Source organism: Xenopus laevis, chromosome 8S (genome assembly GCF_017654675.1).
Source record: "Xenopus laevis strain J_2021 chromosome 8S, Xenopus_laevis_v10.1, whole genome shotgun sequence".
Lineage (NCBI taxonomy): Eukaryota > Metazoa > Chordata > Amphibia > Anura > Pipidae > Xenopus > Xenopus laevis.
The window spans coordinates 2,746,092-2,760,584 of NC_054386.1; the positions used below are offsets into that span (position 1 = coordinate 2,746,092).

Sequence of the window (14,493 nt, forward strand, 5' to 3'; positions counted from 1 at the left end):
CACTTGCAAAGATCACTCCTCCAAGCAGACTTGTCAAAAATTAGGCAACTTTATTCTGGTATACAAGGTGTCAGCCTTACTTGTTTCATATCACACTGATACTTAATAATAGGCACAGGTTTTGTAGCCGATTTAGGCTGGTTGTGTAGCCGACTTGGACTGGTTTTGACTTCGACTGGTTTTGTAGCCGACTTGGGCTGGTTGTGTAGCCGACTTGGGCTGGTTTGTAGCCGACTTGGGCTGGTTTTGTAGCCGACTTGGGCTGGTTTGTAGCCGACTTGGGCTGGTTTGTAGCCGACTTGGGCTGGTTTTGACTTCGACTGGTTTTGTAGCCGACTTGGGCTGGTTTTGTAGCCGACTTGTGCTGGTTTGTAGCCGACTTGGGCTGGTTTTGACTTGGGCTGGTTTTGTAGCCGACTTGGGCTGGTTTTGACTTGGGCTGGTTTTGGCTTCTTTTGAAAACTAGACCTGACAGCCCTGCAGTAAGTTTACCACACGCAGGTAATACAGTAGCAGTGACACGCCCCCAGCCTCGCTTTGGATTTCCATAAACTCTGACGAGGCCGAACAGAATGTCGCTGTGGAGCCGGTAACTAATATTTACCTGAGTGTGTGGGAAAAAAACGTATCTAATTGGCAATGGAAAGACTTAATAAAGGTGAATTGTAGAGAGAGGAAGCGATTGCGTTGATATAATTCTCACACGTGTAAATACCGATAAGTTATCTCATTAAAGATCCTTTGAATGAAGCCGATGCCGCTGAAGGCCACGTTTCTGTCTAATAAACGAATCCGACACCTCAGGCTCAGACTCGGCTTCGCCCTCCCCACGGGCGCGAACTGTAAGTTGTTAGTGATTGACGGCTCCCACAGCCAATAGCTGAACTCACAGCCATTCTGGGGCCGCAGCCAATCGGGTTAATGGTTGAGATGGGCGGGACCGTCCCTTCCCCAGTCAGTGAGCGATTTCTCGCTGGTTCCACTGTAGCGTTCTGCCCGCTCGGCTCTTACACTCTGCTGCTCTGGGCGACACTGGGGGACTCACAGCTACAAGGAGAGCGATTGCGGCGGGAATAAGACGGGCAGCAGCGGAGGATGGATCATTATGAGGAGCACAATAAGTATATGCCGCAGGAGGATGATTGGGACAGGGACCTCCTACTGGATCCAGCCTGGGAGAAACAGCAGAGAAAGGTAAGATCTGGATTCAGCAGCCACTTACTATCACCTCTCACACTTCAGCATCAGGTGGGGCACACCCAGCAGCTAAAGGGTCACACTGCTTGCGACAGACGCACAGACTCAGCGACAAACGCACAGGGGTCAGGGGGAGCCTCATTTGCTTCTTGCCAAATCCTGCTACAGATGTAACCTGAATGCTACAAAGTAAAAACAAATAAATACTATTACTGTGGTTCTACCTTGGGGCAATGGCCATGAATCCAGTTAAAAGTCCAAAAATGTTCCTCAATTAAGTCAAAATTGTACTCCGTGATCCTATCCCAGAAAAGCCCCAGTCCAAGGCTTATTCAGCATTTGGTAGTCGGTAGAGACCTACAGTTTGGTGAAAAAGTAGCCCAAGTATTTTTTAGGGCAGAGACAGGGAGATTAGTCACCCAGGGACAAATCTCTTCTTCTTTGGGGCGACTAATCTCCCCGAACTGCAAATTTACATTCTTGGCTTGATAAAGGGCCCAGGTGGCCCGAAACTTTGCCCTTTTTGAATGATACAATAAACTTCACATTATCTTCAAATCGCCAGTGTGCTGCCGATATCTGTCTTATCTCCCCGAACTGTCTCCCCTCGGCTAAAATGTAAATCATTGGCGGGTACGCACGGCACTCGGAGCGATTTGTTTTCTGTTGCCTCACAAGGAAACTTCGGACAACAAATCGCGCAAAGTGCCATCCTGCTGGTGATTTACATTTTAGCGGCAGTAGGCAGTTCAGGGATATTAAGTCGCCCCGAAAGAGAGATTTGTCACCGGGCAACTAATCTCCTTGAATCTGCCTGCGGGCCCTGACCCTTAAGGGCAGAGACACACTCAGATTCGGGGAGATTTAGTTTCCCAGTGAAAAATCGCCTCTTCTTTGGGGCAACTAATCTCCCCGAACTGCCTCCTGCCCGCTAGAATTGAAATTGCCAGCGGGATGGCACTTGGATCGCTTGGTTTTCTCGTGAGGCGACTTTGGAAAATGAAACACACCGATTGCTATCCCGCCAGCGATTTACAAAAAAAAAAAATCGTTATTAGGACATGTATTAGCCTAACGCTTTTCATGCCAAGGTGGGCACTTGCTCATAGGCTGTCGGGTCTCCCCTCCATACAGCTGTGTGGAGAAACGCGTTAGGCTAATGCATGTCCTGATAACAATTTTGTACTTTTAAAAAATACTTTGGCTAATTTTTTGCCAAACCGTAGGTCTTTCCCGAATTTTGATTTGCCTACCAAAGTAAAGAAACGCTCTCCCTACCTGACCCATTTCTACCTATGCATCACAACGCACGCTCCGTATAAAGCTTCTTGTCAGGCTTGTGCTCGTTCAGCTGGAAACTCTTAGGACAGACGCCAAGATTCAAGGAGATTTAGTCGCCCGGCGATAAATTGCCTCTTCTTTGGGGCGACTAATCTCCCCGAACTTCCTCCTACCGGCTAGAATCTAAATCGCCTGCGAAATGGCACTTGGAGTGCTTCGTTTTTCGAAGTCGCCAGAAATTTCCTCGTGATGCGACTTCGGACAATGAAGCTCTGTGAGTGCCATTCCTCCAGCAATTTACATTCTAGAGTTCGGGGAGATTAGTCGCCCCGAAGAAGAGGAGATTTGTCGATGGGCGACTGATCTCCCCGAATCTGAGCGTGTCTCCGCCCTTAACATCTTTTGGCAGCTTTAGGGTTGGGCAACCAATTCTACAAATCGATTTTGTTCATAGCAGCTGTGGAAAGGTATTACAAGACCTGGCCTATTGAGTGTAGCAGCAGAACTAGTTGCCTTGATTCTCCTCATTCGTTACATTGTATCTTTTTATTTCATTCTGAATAACCACTGAAAGTATATGTTGTGGTTCTGAAAGATATAGAAATTGTCACTGGCAGCTCCAAAGTACAGCTACAAGGTTTTACTGACACAAATGCATTCATTCCTATAAACTAGTCAGTCTAACAGGCACTAGACTCGGGAAAAACACATTTCTGGGCCTTCTGCTGTTGTTGAATATAAGCCAATATCTGAATGGTGTTGGGGAGCCCTGAGAACCCCTACAATGGCTTCAGGGCTGTAGGTTGGACTCTAGACTGACTAGTCCTTGACTATAGGTTATTGCCCTTCGGTGCTTTTTCACCTGTGTCAGGTAACCAGCCTCAGAGTCTATTAAGCAGACAACTGAGACAATCAAACCTTGGTGTGCAAAGACTTGTCTCCAGTCAGTCCCACTCTAGGCAGGTTATTAAGGACACGCTGGCTTACACCTACTGACTGGTGGCTTAAGCCTTTAAGCTGGTTGCCAGCGCTCAGTTAGTGATGAACTTTAACCCTACACTGTTAAGGCTGCTGAATGAGGCTGGGTGGGTGGATGAGATGTAGTTACCTGGAACTGTACCTTGGAACAACTTCACTGCAGCAAGATTAACTCTGTGTGTCGCATGTATGACTTAATCTATTATTCATATCTCCTGTGTATTAGTGCTGTGTGTATATAGGGTGCCTTATATATAGATTTGTTACTGAGACTGTGCAGTGTGTGAGATACAAGCCCAGGGGCCAAATACAGCTCACGAGAGCCACGCCTTGCTTGTAGCACTGGGGTAATTGAATTAAACAGTGAAATGAGCCCTGAGGGCAGCCATTAATATATTAAACTGATTAGTTGCAATTCAGCACACACGTTACCAGAAAAAAGTTGCCATGATCAGGGGCTAGAAGCGGCAGGCCCGGACTGGCAATCTGTGGCTTCAGGGGCTGCTATAAGGTCCCATAGAAAGTCACTATTTTGTGGGCTGTTTGGGCCTCTATGTGGGCTGATTGGGCCTCTATGTACCTGAAATGCCAGGGCCTATTTTAATTCTCAGTCCAGCCCTGAGGAGGGGTGCTCCAGTCTCTTCTATCATTGCATCGCCCCAGTTCCTGATGGTTTTGCATTTAACATTATGTGATGTATTTGTAATTAAAGCAGCAGCCCATGCCTGTTATTACATTGGAGTAAAAACGACTTGGCTATCTCTTTCCTGATATGCGAGTGCAACTTACAAATCCTATTTCACTATTGCTTGTAGGAAGCTCCGTATAATCCATTGGAATGTTAATGAAAGATGCAAGGAACCAATCAGAATTCATGTGTATTTAAAAGACAAAATAACGTAACAACCCTGTCCGTTTAGAAAGTAATAAGGGCGTCCCTGCCAAGGTAGTTAAATAAAGTTGTTACAGGACTGCCCGGCTTGTTCACCTGTGGGAAATGCACGGGACAGGGTGTGTCTGTGTTAATTCACTAACAAAGAATACAAAGAAGTCTAGAGAAGCATTAGGGCCATCAGGGGACAATACAAATCCCCACAATATTCACATCTTGTCCACAGGCCTCCAGTAGCACAACACTGATTTAATCCTATTTACATAGGAAATGCACAGTAGAAGAACAGTCCCCGTCTGTGCAGAGATCCCATGTGATACTAATGAAAACCAGAATGAGCTTTATTACTTATATGCCTGCAGGTTGGAACGTTGCTTATATCATATAATATCGACTGGGGTACAGCACTTTATACGGCCTGGCTGGGAAAGTAGGAATTGGCACCATTCTGTCCTTAAAGGAGAACTAAAGCCTAACTAAAGAAGTAGCTAGAAATGTTGTACGTGGTGTTTTGTGCTTCTGTATCAGCCCAAGGCAACCACAGCCCTTTAGCAGTAAAGATTTGTGTCTCCAAAGATGCCCCAGTAGCTCCCCATCTTCTTTTCTGCTGATTCACTGCACATGCTCTGTGCTGCTGTCACTTACTGAGCTTAGGGAGCCACTCACAATATACAGTACACATAGAATAGAAATGTCACAATATAAGGCTGATTAGTAATTAATACACATAATTACTACATGGCAGCACAGAAACCAGTGCAATTAGCATCAGAATTGAATAATCAGCAAACCTGTAGCATCAGCTTATATTACAGCCAGGGAAGCTCATTTTCTGCTGGATAATTAGTGACGAGCCCTAAGCTTAGCTTCTCAACAGCCAATCAGAGCCCACTGAGCATGTGAGTGTCACAGACACTTTCCAAGATGGTGACCCCCTGTGTGACAAGTTTGAAGCCCTGGATCATTGCTGCTATTGACAAGCTCAAACTTTAGCCTCCTGCAATAAGTTCACTATAGAAAATAGGCCATTTTAAGCCACATTCATTTTTAGGCTTTAGTTCTCCTTTGAAGGGGTTGCTCACCTTCAAATACTTTTTCCAATTACTTTCTAATTTCTTCTTCTGTTATTGAAGTGTAAAGTTTAATTTCTCGCCTTCTAAAGCAGCTCTGTTAGGGAGGGGTCACCGACTCTCTAATTGTTTTAAATTGATACATTTAGCTGTTAGAATTGATACAATAGTTGCTAATACTCCACAGATACTGCTGAGAAATGTATCGACTAAATGTATCAACTAATTGTATCGACTAATTGTATGAAATTGTAACAGTTCAGATGCTCCTGGATCACAGAACTGCCAGACTGAGACACTAGAGGCAGGAACATTAAACTTTAAACGTAAATTTTGGGAATACGGTGAAAAAATTAAAAGATGGAAATCAATTGTAAAAAGTCTTTGTTTATGGTGAACAATCTGAAAACAACTAAACTAAAGTGATCTTTTTAAACTACAGCTCTGAGTCCCCCCATGGCATGATTTTAAACCAACAGAACCCAACATTCCTTCCAAAACTTTTTGTCTTGCTACAAACTACTTACAATAATACGATTTAAATGCAAACGTATGAAACTATATACAAATCTGGGAAATAAATGAGTCGGAATTTAAAACTTAAGGAGGGTCTCCCTATCACCCTTTATTAAATTGAAATATCCTATTACAATGGAAAATAGTAACTAGAATAAGACATTGGATCACAAAGCCGACTTCAAGGGGTTTATTTATCAAAGAGTGAAGTTAGAGATCTCCACAGTCCGCAGAGTAAAATACCGTCTCTCTCTCTCCATTCATTTCTATGGGATTTTTAAAGGCGTATTTATCAAATGGTGAACTTTCACTATCACCCTTTGATAAATACGCCTTTTAAAAATCCCATAGAAATGAATGGAGAGAAAGACGGTATTTCATTCTGCGGACCGTGGAGATCTCTAACTTCACTCTTTGATAAATATACCCCCAAGACTTTAACATGTAAACTCTTGTGAGTGGAACCTTCTGGTTAATCTGTAACTCTAGTTTGTTAAAATACTGTAAGACCCCTATTTGTTAAACAGGAGCGCTGCTGCCTTGAGGTAAGTTGAAAAACAGCAGCTCACAAGTTACCAGGGGTGGCCAAAAACTGCTCCTGGTAACTTTAAGAGCCAAACTTCTGGGATCTCCGCTCTTCTAGTGTAGAAAGCACAATTTCTGTAGGGCCCCTTTACTCACAGAAGCTCAAAACATTCGGTGCGGGAGGCTGGCTTTGCAAATTTTGGCTGAACGAGTCACCCCTGGTTATAAATTCATGTAGGAGCAGCATAACTTTCTGATGTTGTATAAATAAATGACTATAATCATCACATCTTTTCCCCTGATAAATGTAATGGTTTTAGTCCATGAACTGTTGTGTAGTAAGCACAGGGACCACCAGGGGGCAACCTTTTTCATGATGGATCAAAGATTGCATTATTTTACAGAAGGGTAGCTGTATATTTGAATATCTGAAATGAGTGGTTGGTTAGCAAGGGTACCTATTAGAGAAGAGAGGTTTGGCTTAAACAAGAGTAAAGGTGGCCATAGAAGTGCAGATTTACCTTCATATTGGACGAACTATAATTGCCCATTAGTTGTCTATTTATATTTGTGGTGGAACAGCTATGAGGGGTGATAGGCTTACAAGCAGTTTGGTTTCATGCTGAACCCTGGTCAGATCCAAGAAACTGAATGTTTTGTGTCTGAGCAATACATAGGCAGATAAAGGAACTACAAGTCCCAGAATCCTATTGGTAGTCAAGGGTTGCTAGCAGTTCTAATTTTGCAGTATCTGGTGGACCAACACTTGTCTGTTTTTGTTAGAAGGTTCTCCAAAGTTGCACGCTGAAGATCGTACCGCTCAACATTCAAAAGATAAAAAGAGGGACAAAAAGTTGTGCTGCGTGCATTGTGGCATTGTGACCACGCCCTTTTTATAGCCACACCCCCTAATTACCATGTCTGTTTTACAAAATGTGGCAGTTTATGACAGTTTAAACAATTTATGGGAGTTTTAGTGCAATGTTTTATGTGTTATAACAGTTTTGCTAATGAAAGTGAATTGCCCTTTAAACTGTGAGTCTCAGTTCTCCCAAGAGGCCTGCTTATCTTAAATAATTGTATATTTGCTTATCTTAAATTGTTACAAAAGTATCTAAGTGCGGGTGCTGAGTGTTCTAGGCTCTATTTTAATTAAGTTTCAGAAACTTTTTCTGCAGCCAATGCAGGAGATCAGAGGGAAAGTCGGGACATTTCAGTTACATTTCAGGGACTTCGGGCTGTCAAAATCGGGACTGTCCTGCAGAAAACAGGAGAGTTGGGAGGGATGGAAGATTATGGTTCCTATTGTGTGATGTTTATGTGATTAATGTTGAGTAAACTTCTATGCTTTATTCACTATTTATAACTGAGCCGTAAAATGTCCATTGTAAATCGATCATAGTTGTGACAGGAAGTGATGTCAGCTTCTAACATGTGATAGACAGGAAGTAATGCATAGTGAGGATTTAGTGTGTAATGTACTTGTGTTGTTAGCAGGGTGCGTTAGGTAATATTTATTCTTGACATGGAATGAAAAGCATTAAATGAAAAACTATGACCGAAGTATAGACGCCCCTATGTTATTTGTACAAAGGCGTCGGTTTTCTGGGCATCTGAAGTGCATGTGATGCGTCACACCCCGAGGCTCGACATTATACGCTGCTATTGGGGAAGGTTGTGTGAAAGTAGCACAAAGCTAACTGGGACAGAGGGTGTCCATGGAAAACAATCGTGGCTCTATTTGTGGGAAGCCCCTTCTGACTGTAAAGGGCTACAGAATGCAGCATATGGCTGTGAATTTGTCTTATGATGTGCAGCAGTCTGAGCAGGATGGCTACTAAATTCAGTCACTGATATGGCTATATATTGGGCTACTGACAGGGTCGGACTGGGGGGCCCAGGGCTGCTGTCCCAGTCCCCCACCGCTGCTTTGCACCACTAGGGTTGTCACCTTTAATGAAAAAAATAACCGGCCGATGGGGGGCGGGTACAAAAAGGAGGTGGTCCATGATACAAAAGGGGCGGGGCTATGCAGTGTGCCGCAAAAATGGACGGAGCAACATTGCGGCGATGCGAAGAAGACTACAAAAAAGGTAAGTTCTGCGCAAATGGGGGCAGGCCGAGGGCTTTTTTTTTTAAAGGATATTACAAATTACCGGCAAATGCATTACCCGTAAATTTGTAATACCGGCCCCGGCCTTGGCAGGTGTTTTACCGGCTAGGCCGGTAAAATACCGGCCGGGTGGCAACCCTATGCACCACGCATGTGCACATGCGAGTGTTGTTTGGATACTTGTTATTCACCCACAACCAGTTCATTGCACCCACCATTCTACTGCCAGTTGCTAAAGGTCCTGAGCAGGAGACACAGAAGTCCGTTAGAATGAGGTGACCCTGTTCCTGCTCATAGTCAGTCTCTCTTGTTACTGGTGGCCCAGGCCCTCCCCATCCACTTTCCAGAGGCGCTAACTTACTTCTGTCTGCACATGCACAATAAATTCTCTTGGGCAGGCTGGGAGGACATTGCGTCCAGGACCAGGAGGTCAGACGCAGAACACGCTGGCGCCACACACATATCTGGCCGGGTGACCTGTGTGAGTGAAGAGGAGAGTGGATGGGCAGGCTGGCAACTGGGCGAATGGGATCCAAGGTAGTGGGCCCACTGGTATTCACAGACTGGCTGGCTGTGCCGCCAATGTAATTAGAGGGACTTGGGCCCACCAGTGCTGGGGCCCACTGGGTTCTTACCCGGTGCCCCGGCAAGCCAGTCCGACCCTGGCTACTGTCATACCAAGAGTTTCTCTGTCAGTCTGTATTTCCGCAAAGAAATGCCTGAAACTGCCCTTCAAGAAAAGAAGAATGCCAATACCTGTACTTGCAGCAAACGGGGTGATCCCAAATTTATTCAATTGTATAGCACCATTGAATAAATTTGGGATCACCCCATTTGCTGCAAGTACAGGTATTGGCATTCTTCTTTACTTGGATTTACTACTGGCGAGTGGCTAGGCCAGTGCCATATATACCTGTATCCCCTGAATTGACTTTGTCTGAAACTGCCCTTTCCACCTGACATTGCAGTCACCGCTGGAGCAGTCAGCCAGACAAACATCCATTTTTGAAACCAAAAAAAACCAACTGTACCAGGTAATTTCTATTAAGCTCAATGACATGTAGCAAAGTCAGGTTTGGACATTCCCTGCTATTATAGAGAAACCGGCCAATCTGACATTAGCTTTATTTAAAGAGAAGAGTTTTCCTTTAATGCAGGTGTTAATGTGTAATCTCCTAGGGCCAAGGACAAATGGTTCAGCTTATAATAGTATCTTTAACATCTGCTTATCTGTGTGCAATGTATCCTGGCAACTGAACTGTTAAGTCTATTGCTGTTGTTATCATGGGGCAGGGAAAGGGTAATGAAACATGAATCACTTTCTGTATGTGCTAATTCCATAGGTCAGAGAAACACTGCAGGGCCAGTATATGGCTCTCCCTATCTTCTAACACAACAGTCATCTCTGTTCTGCTGATATCAATGTGAGAGGCAGAGGAGAACAGAGTCTGTGAGTTGTTTACGACACACTGAGGAGGATGGGGTGCAGCTTGTCACCCTAGAGGTAGCGCCGTCCTTTTTTCAATTATGACATTTATATAAAGAAGTGCTTATTGTGCGCCTACGTTTCTGGAGTGTATTGTGAATGCACGAGGAACCTTACAGCATTTAATCCTTCATAAATTAAAGAAAATTGCAGTCTGTTAACATTCAATAGGTGCAGTGAATAAGGTTTTATACGTCCCATTAATCATTTCTAATAATGCCTCGAGTTTTAGGGTGGTAGATGTTTACTGGATAGCATTACACACTGGTATTACATAGGTCTACATAGGAGTTGAAGAAATCCTACTAGAAATTATATACAGGTATGGGACCTGTTATCCAGAATGCTTGGGACCTGGGGTTTTCCGGATAACGGATCTTTCCGTAATTTGGGTCTTCATGCCTTAAGTCTACTAGAAATTCATTTAAACATTGAATAAACCCAATAGGCTGGTTTTGCTTCCAATAAGGATTAATTATATCTTAGTTGGGATCAAGTACACACTACTGTTATATTATTACAGAAAAAGGAAATCATTTTTAAAATTTGGATTTGGATAAAATGGAGTCTATGGGAGACAGCCATTCCGTAATTCGGGGCATTCTGGATATCGGGTTTCCGGATAAGGGATCTTATACCTGTATCTGTAGTTTGTAAATGGTTTAATGTGTAATATGAGTGGCTCTTTGTTGCTAAACAATCAGGCTCAGCCCTTGTGGTGTTTGAGTCTAGGTGGCAACCAAGTACATGGAGCCACCAATTGATTCCTTTTTCATCCTATATGTACAGTTGAAACACACAGTGCTAGGCCTGTTTAGATTGGTCCCTAGGGATCGATACCTTACAGTAAAGTGGTTATCATATAGATATAGTACTTAATTAGGCAGTAATGATAGTAGCATGTGTCATTTAGTTGTAGGTTCAAGAAATAAAATACTGGAAAGCTTTGTCTACACCCTCTGTTTTCACTTATCATTTTGGTTTTTAAGACATAAATAGGCTATAGACTATAATCATTTTTACAGCTACTTAAACATCCTACCAGTGCCAACTTGCATGTTGGCATTAGGGTTGCCACCCTAGCCGGTAAAACACCTGCCGGGGCCGGTATTACAAATTTACCGGCAATGTAACTGCAAAATTTGTAATACCCTTAAAAAGACCCCCTCGGCCAGCCCCCAATCCCCTTTGCGGCATAACTGCGCCCCTTTGACGTCACATCCACTTTTTGTACACGCCCCCCACCTGCCGGAATTTTTTTTGGGAAAAGGTGGCAACCCTAGTTGGCATTTACATTTCCCAGCTGCTCCTGGTCATGTGACTTGTGCCTGCACTTTAGGAGAGAAATGCTTTCTGGCAGGCTGCTGTTTTTCCTTCTCAATGTAACTGAATGTGTCTCAGTGGGACCTGGATTTTACTATTGAGTGTTGTTCTTAGATCTACCAGGCAGCTGTTATCTTGTGTTAGGGAGCTGCTATCTGGTTACCTTCCCATTGTTCTGTTGTTTGGCTGCTGGGGGGGAAAGGGAGGGGGCTGATATCAGTCCAACTTGCAGTACAGCAGTAAAGAGTGATTGAAGTTTATCAGAGCACAAGTCACATGACTGGGGGCAGCTGGGAAATTGACAATAAGTCTAGCCCCATGTCAGATTTCAAAATTGAATATAAAAAAATCAGTTTGCTCTTTTGAGAAATGGATTTCACTGCAGAATTCTTCTGGAGCAGCACTATTAACTGATTCATTTTGAAAAAAAATTTTTTTTTCCCATGACAGTATCCCTTTAAGTTGATGTCAGCTCTATGTAGCTTCAATTTGATAAGGATTAAATAAAGTTACCCGTATGCTTTAGGTGTGTGTGGCAGGAAAGCGCAGTACCTAGAGAAAACCTACACCAATGTTCAGATCATCTTATAAGTGTTTGCTGCAGTGCAGTTGTATTTGTAGAAAGGTATTGCTTTAAGGAGAGACCAAGCACTACATTCATATAGAGCAGATACAAACAGTCTTGGCTTTGCCAGATGTTGTTCAACTACCAGCATCCGCCTTACAGTTAGTATGTGTTATGCAACATGAGTCTGTGCCAATACCCAATAGAGTTACAGTGCCGGAGCATTCATTGCTTCTCATCTCTCCGCTTCATTTCATACCTCTTCCACCTCCCCTTTTATTACTTCCTTTTAGCTGATCACAGCAGCCTTGTGGGTTCTGTCCCTGTCTGAGTCTGTGGTTTAGGGCAGGACTTCAGCAGCTCCCTTATGTCCAAATATGGAAATCTTCGACTTTTTTCTTCGTCTATTCAACTTTAGGGGAGGGAGTTATAGGAGGAGTGTTCTACTTACAAAGCCAAAGGAATCCTGTATTAGATCACTCTTTGGAATTCTAAGCCCTGAAACGCAATGCCTTGAGTCACAATATTCAACAATTCATTCTTACATTGCAGTGTACAAACGCCATGAGTGCTAGTTCAAACATACGTACTTCATGCGGATCAAAGGCAGCTTTGTAGCTTAGGGTTTTTTAAGAGACTGCTGGAAAAAGTTGATTTTTTTGACTGAATAACGAGATTAAACTATTTTCTCTTTGAGGCTTTTTTTTTTTATCTCATTAAGATGTTTTTCTAGAATTTTGTATGGGATACAAAAATATACAATAGACAAAGAAAAACGAAACACAGAGTGAAATAGATTACACTATGTCATGATGTCAGTGTTACTCATATGACTTTGGTTCAATTGACCGTTTAGGCTATTTTAATTATAGTAATCCACACCCTGTACATTAATATTGTCATGGAATTCCTCGATGGCTTCCCGTATACTTCCATTATTTCCCACAGTTTTAATTCGTCCGTTCCCAAATTATAAGGTTACATTAGGACAATGGTAAAATTAGCCAATGGTGCTGATTTCAGCAGTACTGTCCTCAAATCTTGCACCCAAAAAGGGCATGATACTAATGGCTTTTGGCTGAAGCTGCTTTACGGAACATTTATCTGCAACCAAACCCTGAATGCAGCATCTTCCAGAAATATCATCCCTTATTTTGTATCTGCTGCTATAGCTCCATAGAATATCTGCCTCTTCTCTGTTGGGTATGACCAGTGAATAGGGATTGTGTTTGAATTTATGTTCTGCACAGTTTTCATACAGCTGCAATATTGCATTTTTTAGCAGTGACAGAGCTGCAATTTGCCTTCATAAATGAGCTGTACGTTTGTAGCTTGACCACGCTCCCAAGTGCAATTTAAGGTGGCCATACACGGATAGATCCGCTCGTTTGGCGATGTCGCCAAACGAGCGGATCTCCCTCCGATATGCCCACCTTGAGGTGGGCAATATCGGGCTGATCCGATCGTGGGCCCTAGGGCCCAACGATCGGATCCTAGCGTTCGCCAAACGGGCGGTCGGATCGCGGGACCGCATCACCAACAGATGCGGCCGCGATCCGACGGGATTTTTAACCCCATCCGATCGAGATCTGGCCAACTTTCGGCCAGATCTCGATCGGGGAAGCCCGTCGGGGGCCCCCATACACGGGCCAATAAGCTGCCGACTCGGTCTGTCGGCAGCTTTTATCGGCCCGTGTATGGCCACCTTAAGTGTCTGAGAGCTCAGGCAGTACAGAAGGGTAGTGATGGGCGAATAAATTCACCAGCAGGGCCGGATTCACACAGTAGGTGCCCCTAGGCCCACTGTCGTTCTTCGCCCCTGTCCCCTCCCCTTTTATCATCTGGACCTGAGCAATGGGGATTGGCGCATGGGAAACTTAAAAAAAAAATGGTTGTATCTCCAGTGCATCCCCACTGTTTTTGAACCAATGTGGGTGTGGTTGGGCAGCATGCCGCCCCCCTAAAACCCTGCCCCCCTAGGCCCGGGCCTAGGTGGCCTTTACACAAATACGGGACTGTTCGCCAGGCGCGAATTCATGGCCAATTTACACGTTTTGGCGCTGGCGAATAAATTTGCAAAACTCCTGCAAAAATTCGCCAGCATCAAAATATTTTGGAAGCACATCGGAAAAGTAGCTCACATCAAAACCATCGTGCGGCAACACTATTCGGATGCCCATTGACTTTAACGCTGCAGTCAAAATTGATGTGGGCGGCAATTTTCGATTTGTGCAAATCTTCTGCCGTTTCGGGGGTTTCAAGGGAGAAATTCGCCCGTCAATGCTATTTGCACTGGGAAAGACCGTTGAAATCCATGCCCAATGTTCAAATTACACAAATGATTTGTTAAAAAAAAAAAACCCCCATACATTCCTTTATAATCCATCTTTAACATTCCGTATAAATCTATACTGGCTTCTAAATTTGTGATTGCCACACTGTGGTTCTAAGCAGCCCAAGTCTGGTAGACTTACTAAGTCTGAGGGAGAGAGAGAAATCTGGTTAGTTTTTTAGAACAAATAACATATTTGGGTTTAAGCAGAAAAA

At 43.8% G+C, this 14,493-nt stretch overlaps 1 protein-coding gene across 3 annotated transcripts in view; it reads left to right on the plus strand.

Moving 5' to 3' along the window:
* The first annotated feature begins 935 nt into the window (after nucleotides 1-935).
* Nucleotides 936-14,493, plus strand: part of actn1.S (actinin alpha 1 S homeolog) — a 73,474-nt gene continuing 59,916 nt past the window's right edge. For 2 of the 3 annotated variants that reach the window (XM_018231947.2, XM_018231948.2), the window contains exon 1: nucleotides 936-1,194. In XM_018231947.2, the coding sequence (XP_018087436.1) occupies nucleotides 1,096-1,194 (99 nt within the window). In that variant the 5' untranslated portion in view covers nucleotides 936-1,095. 3 annotated transcript variants of the gene reach the window in all.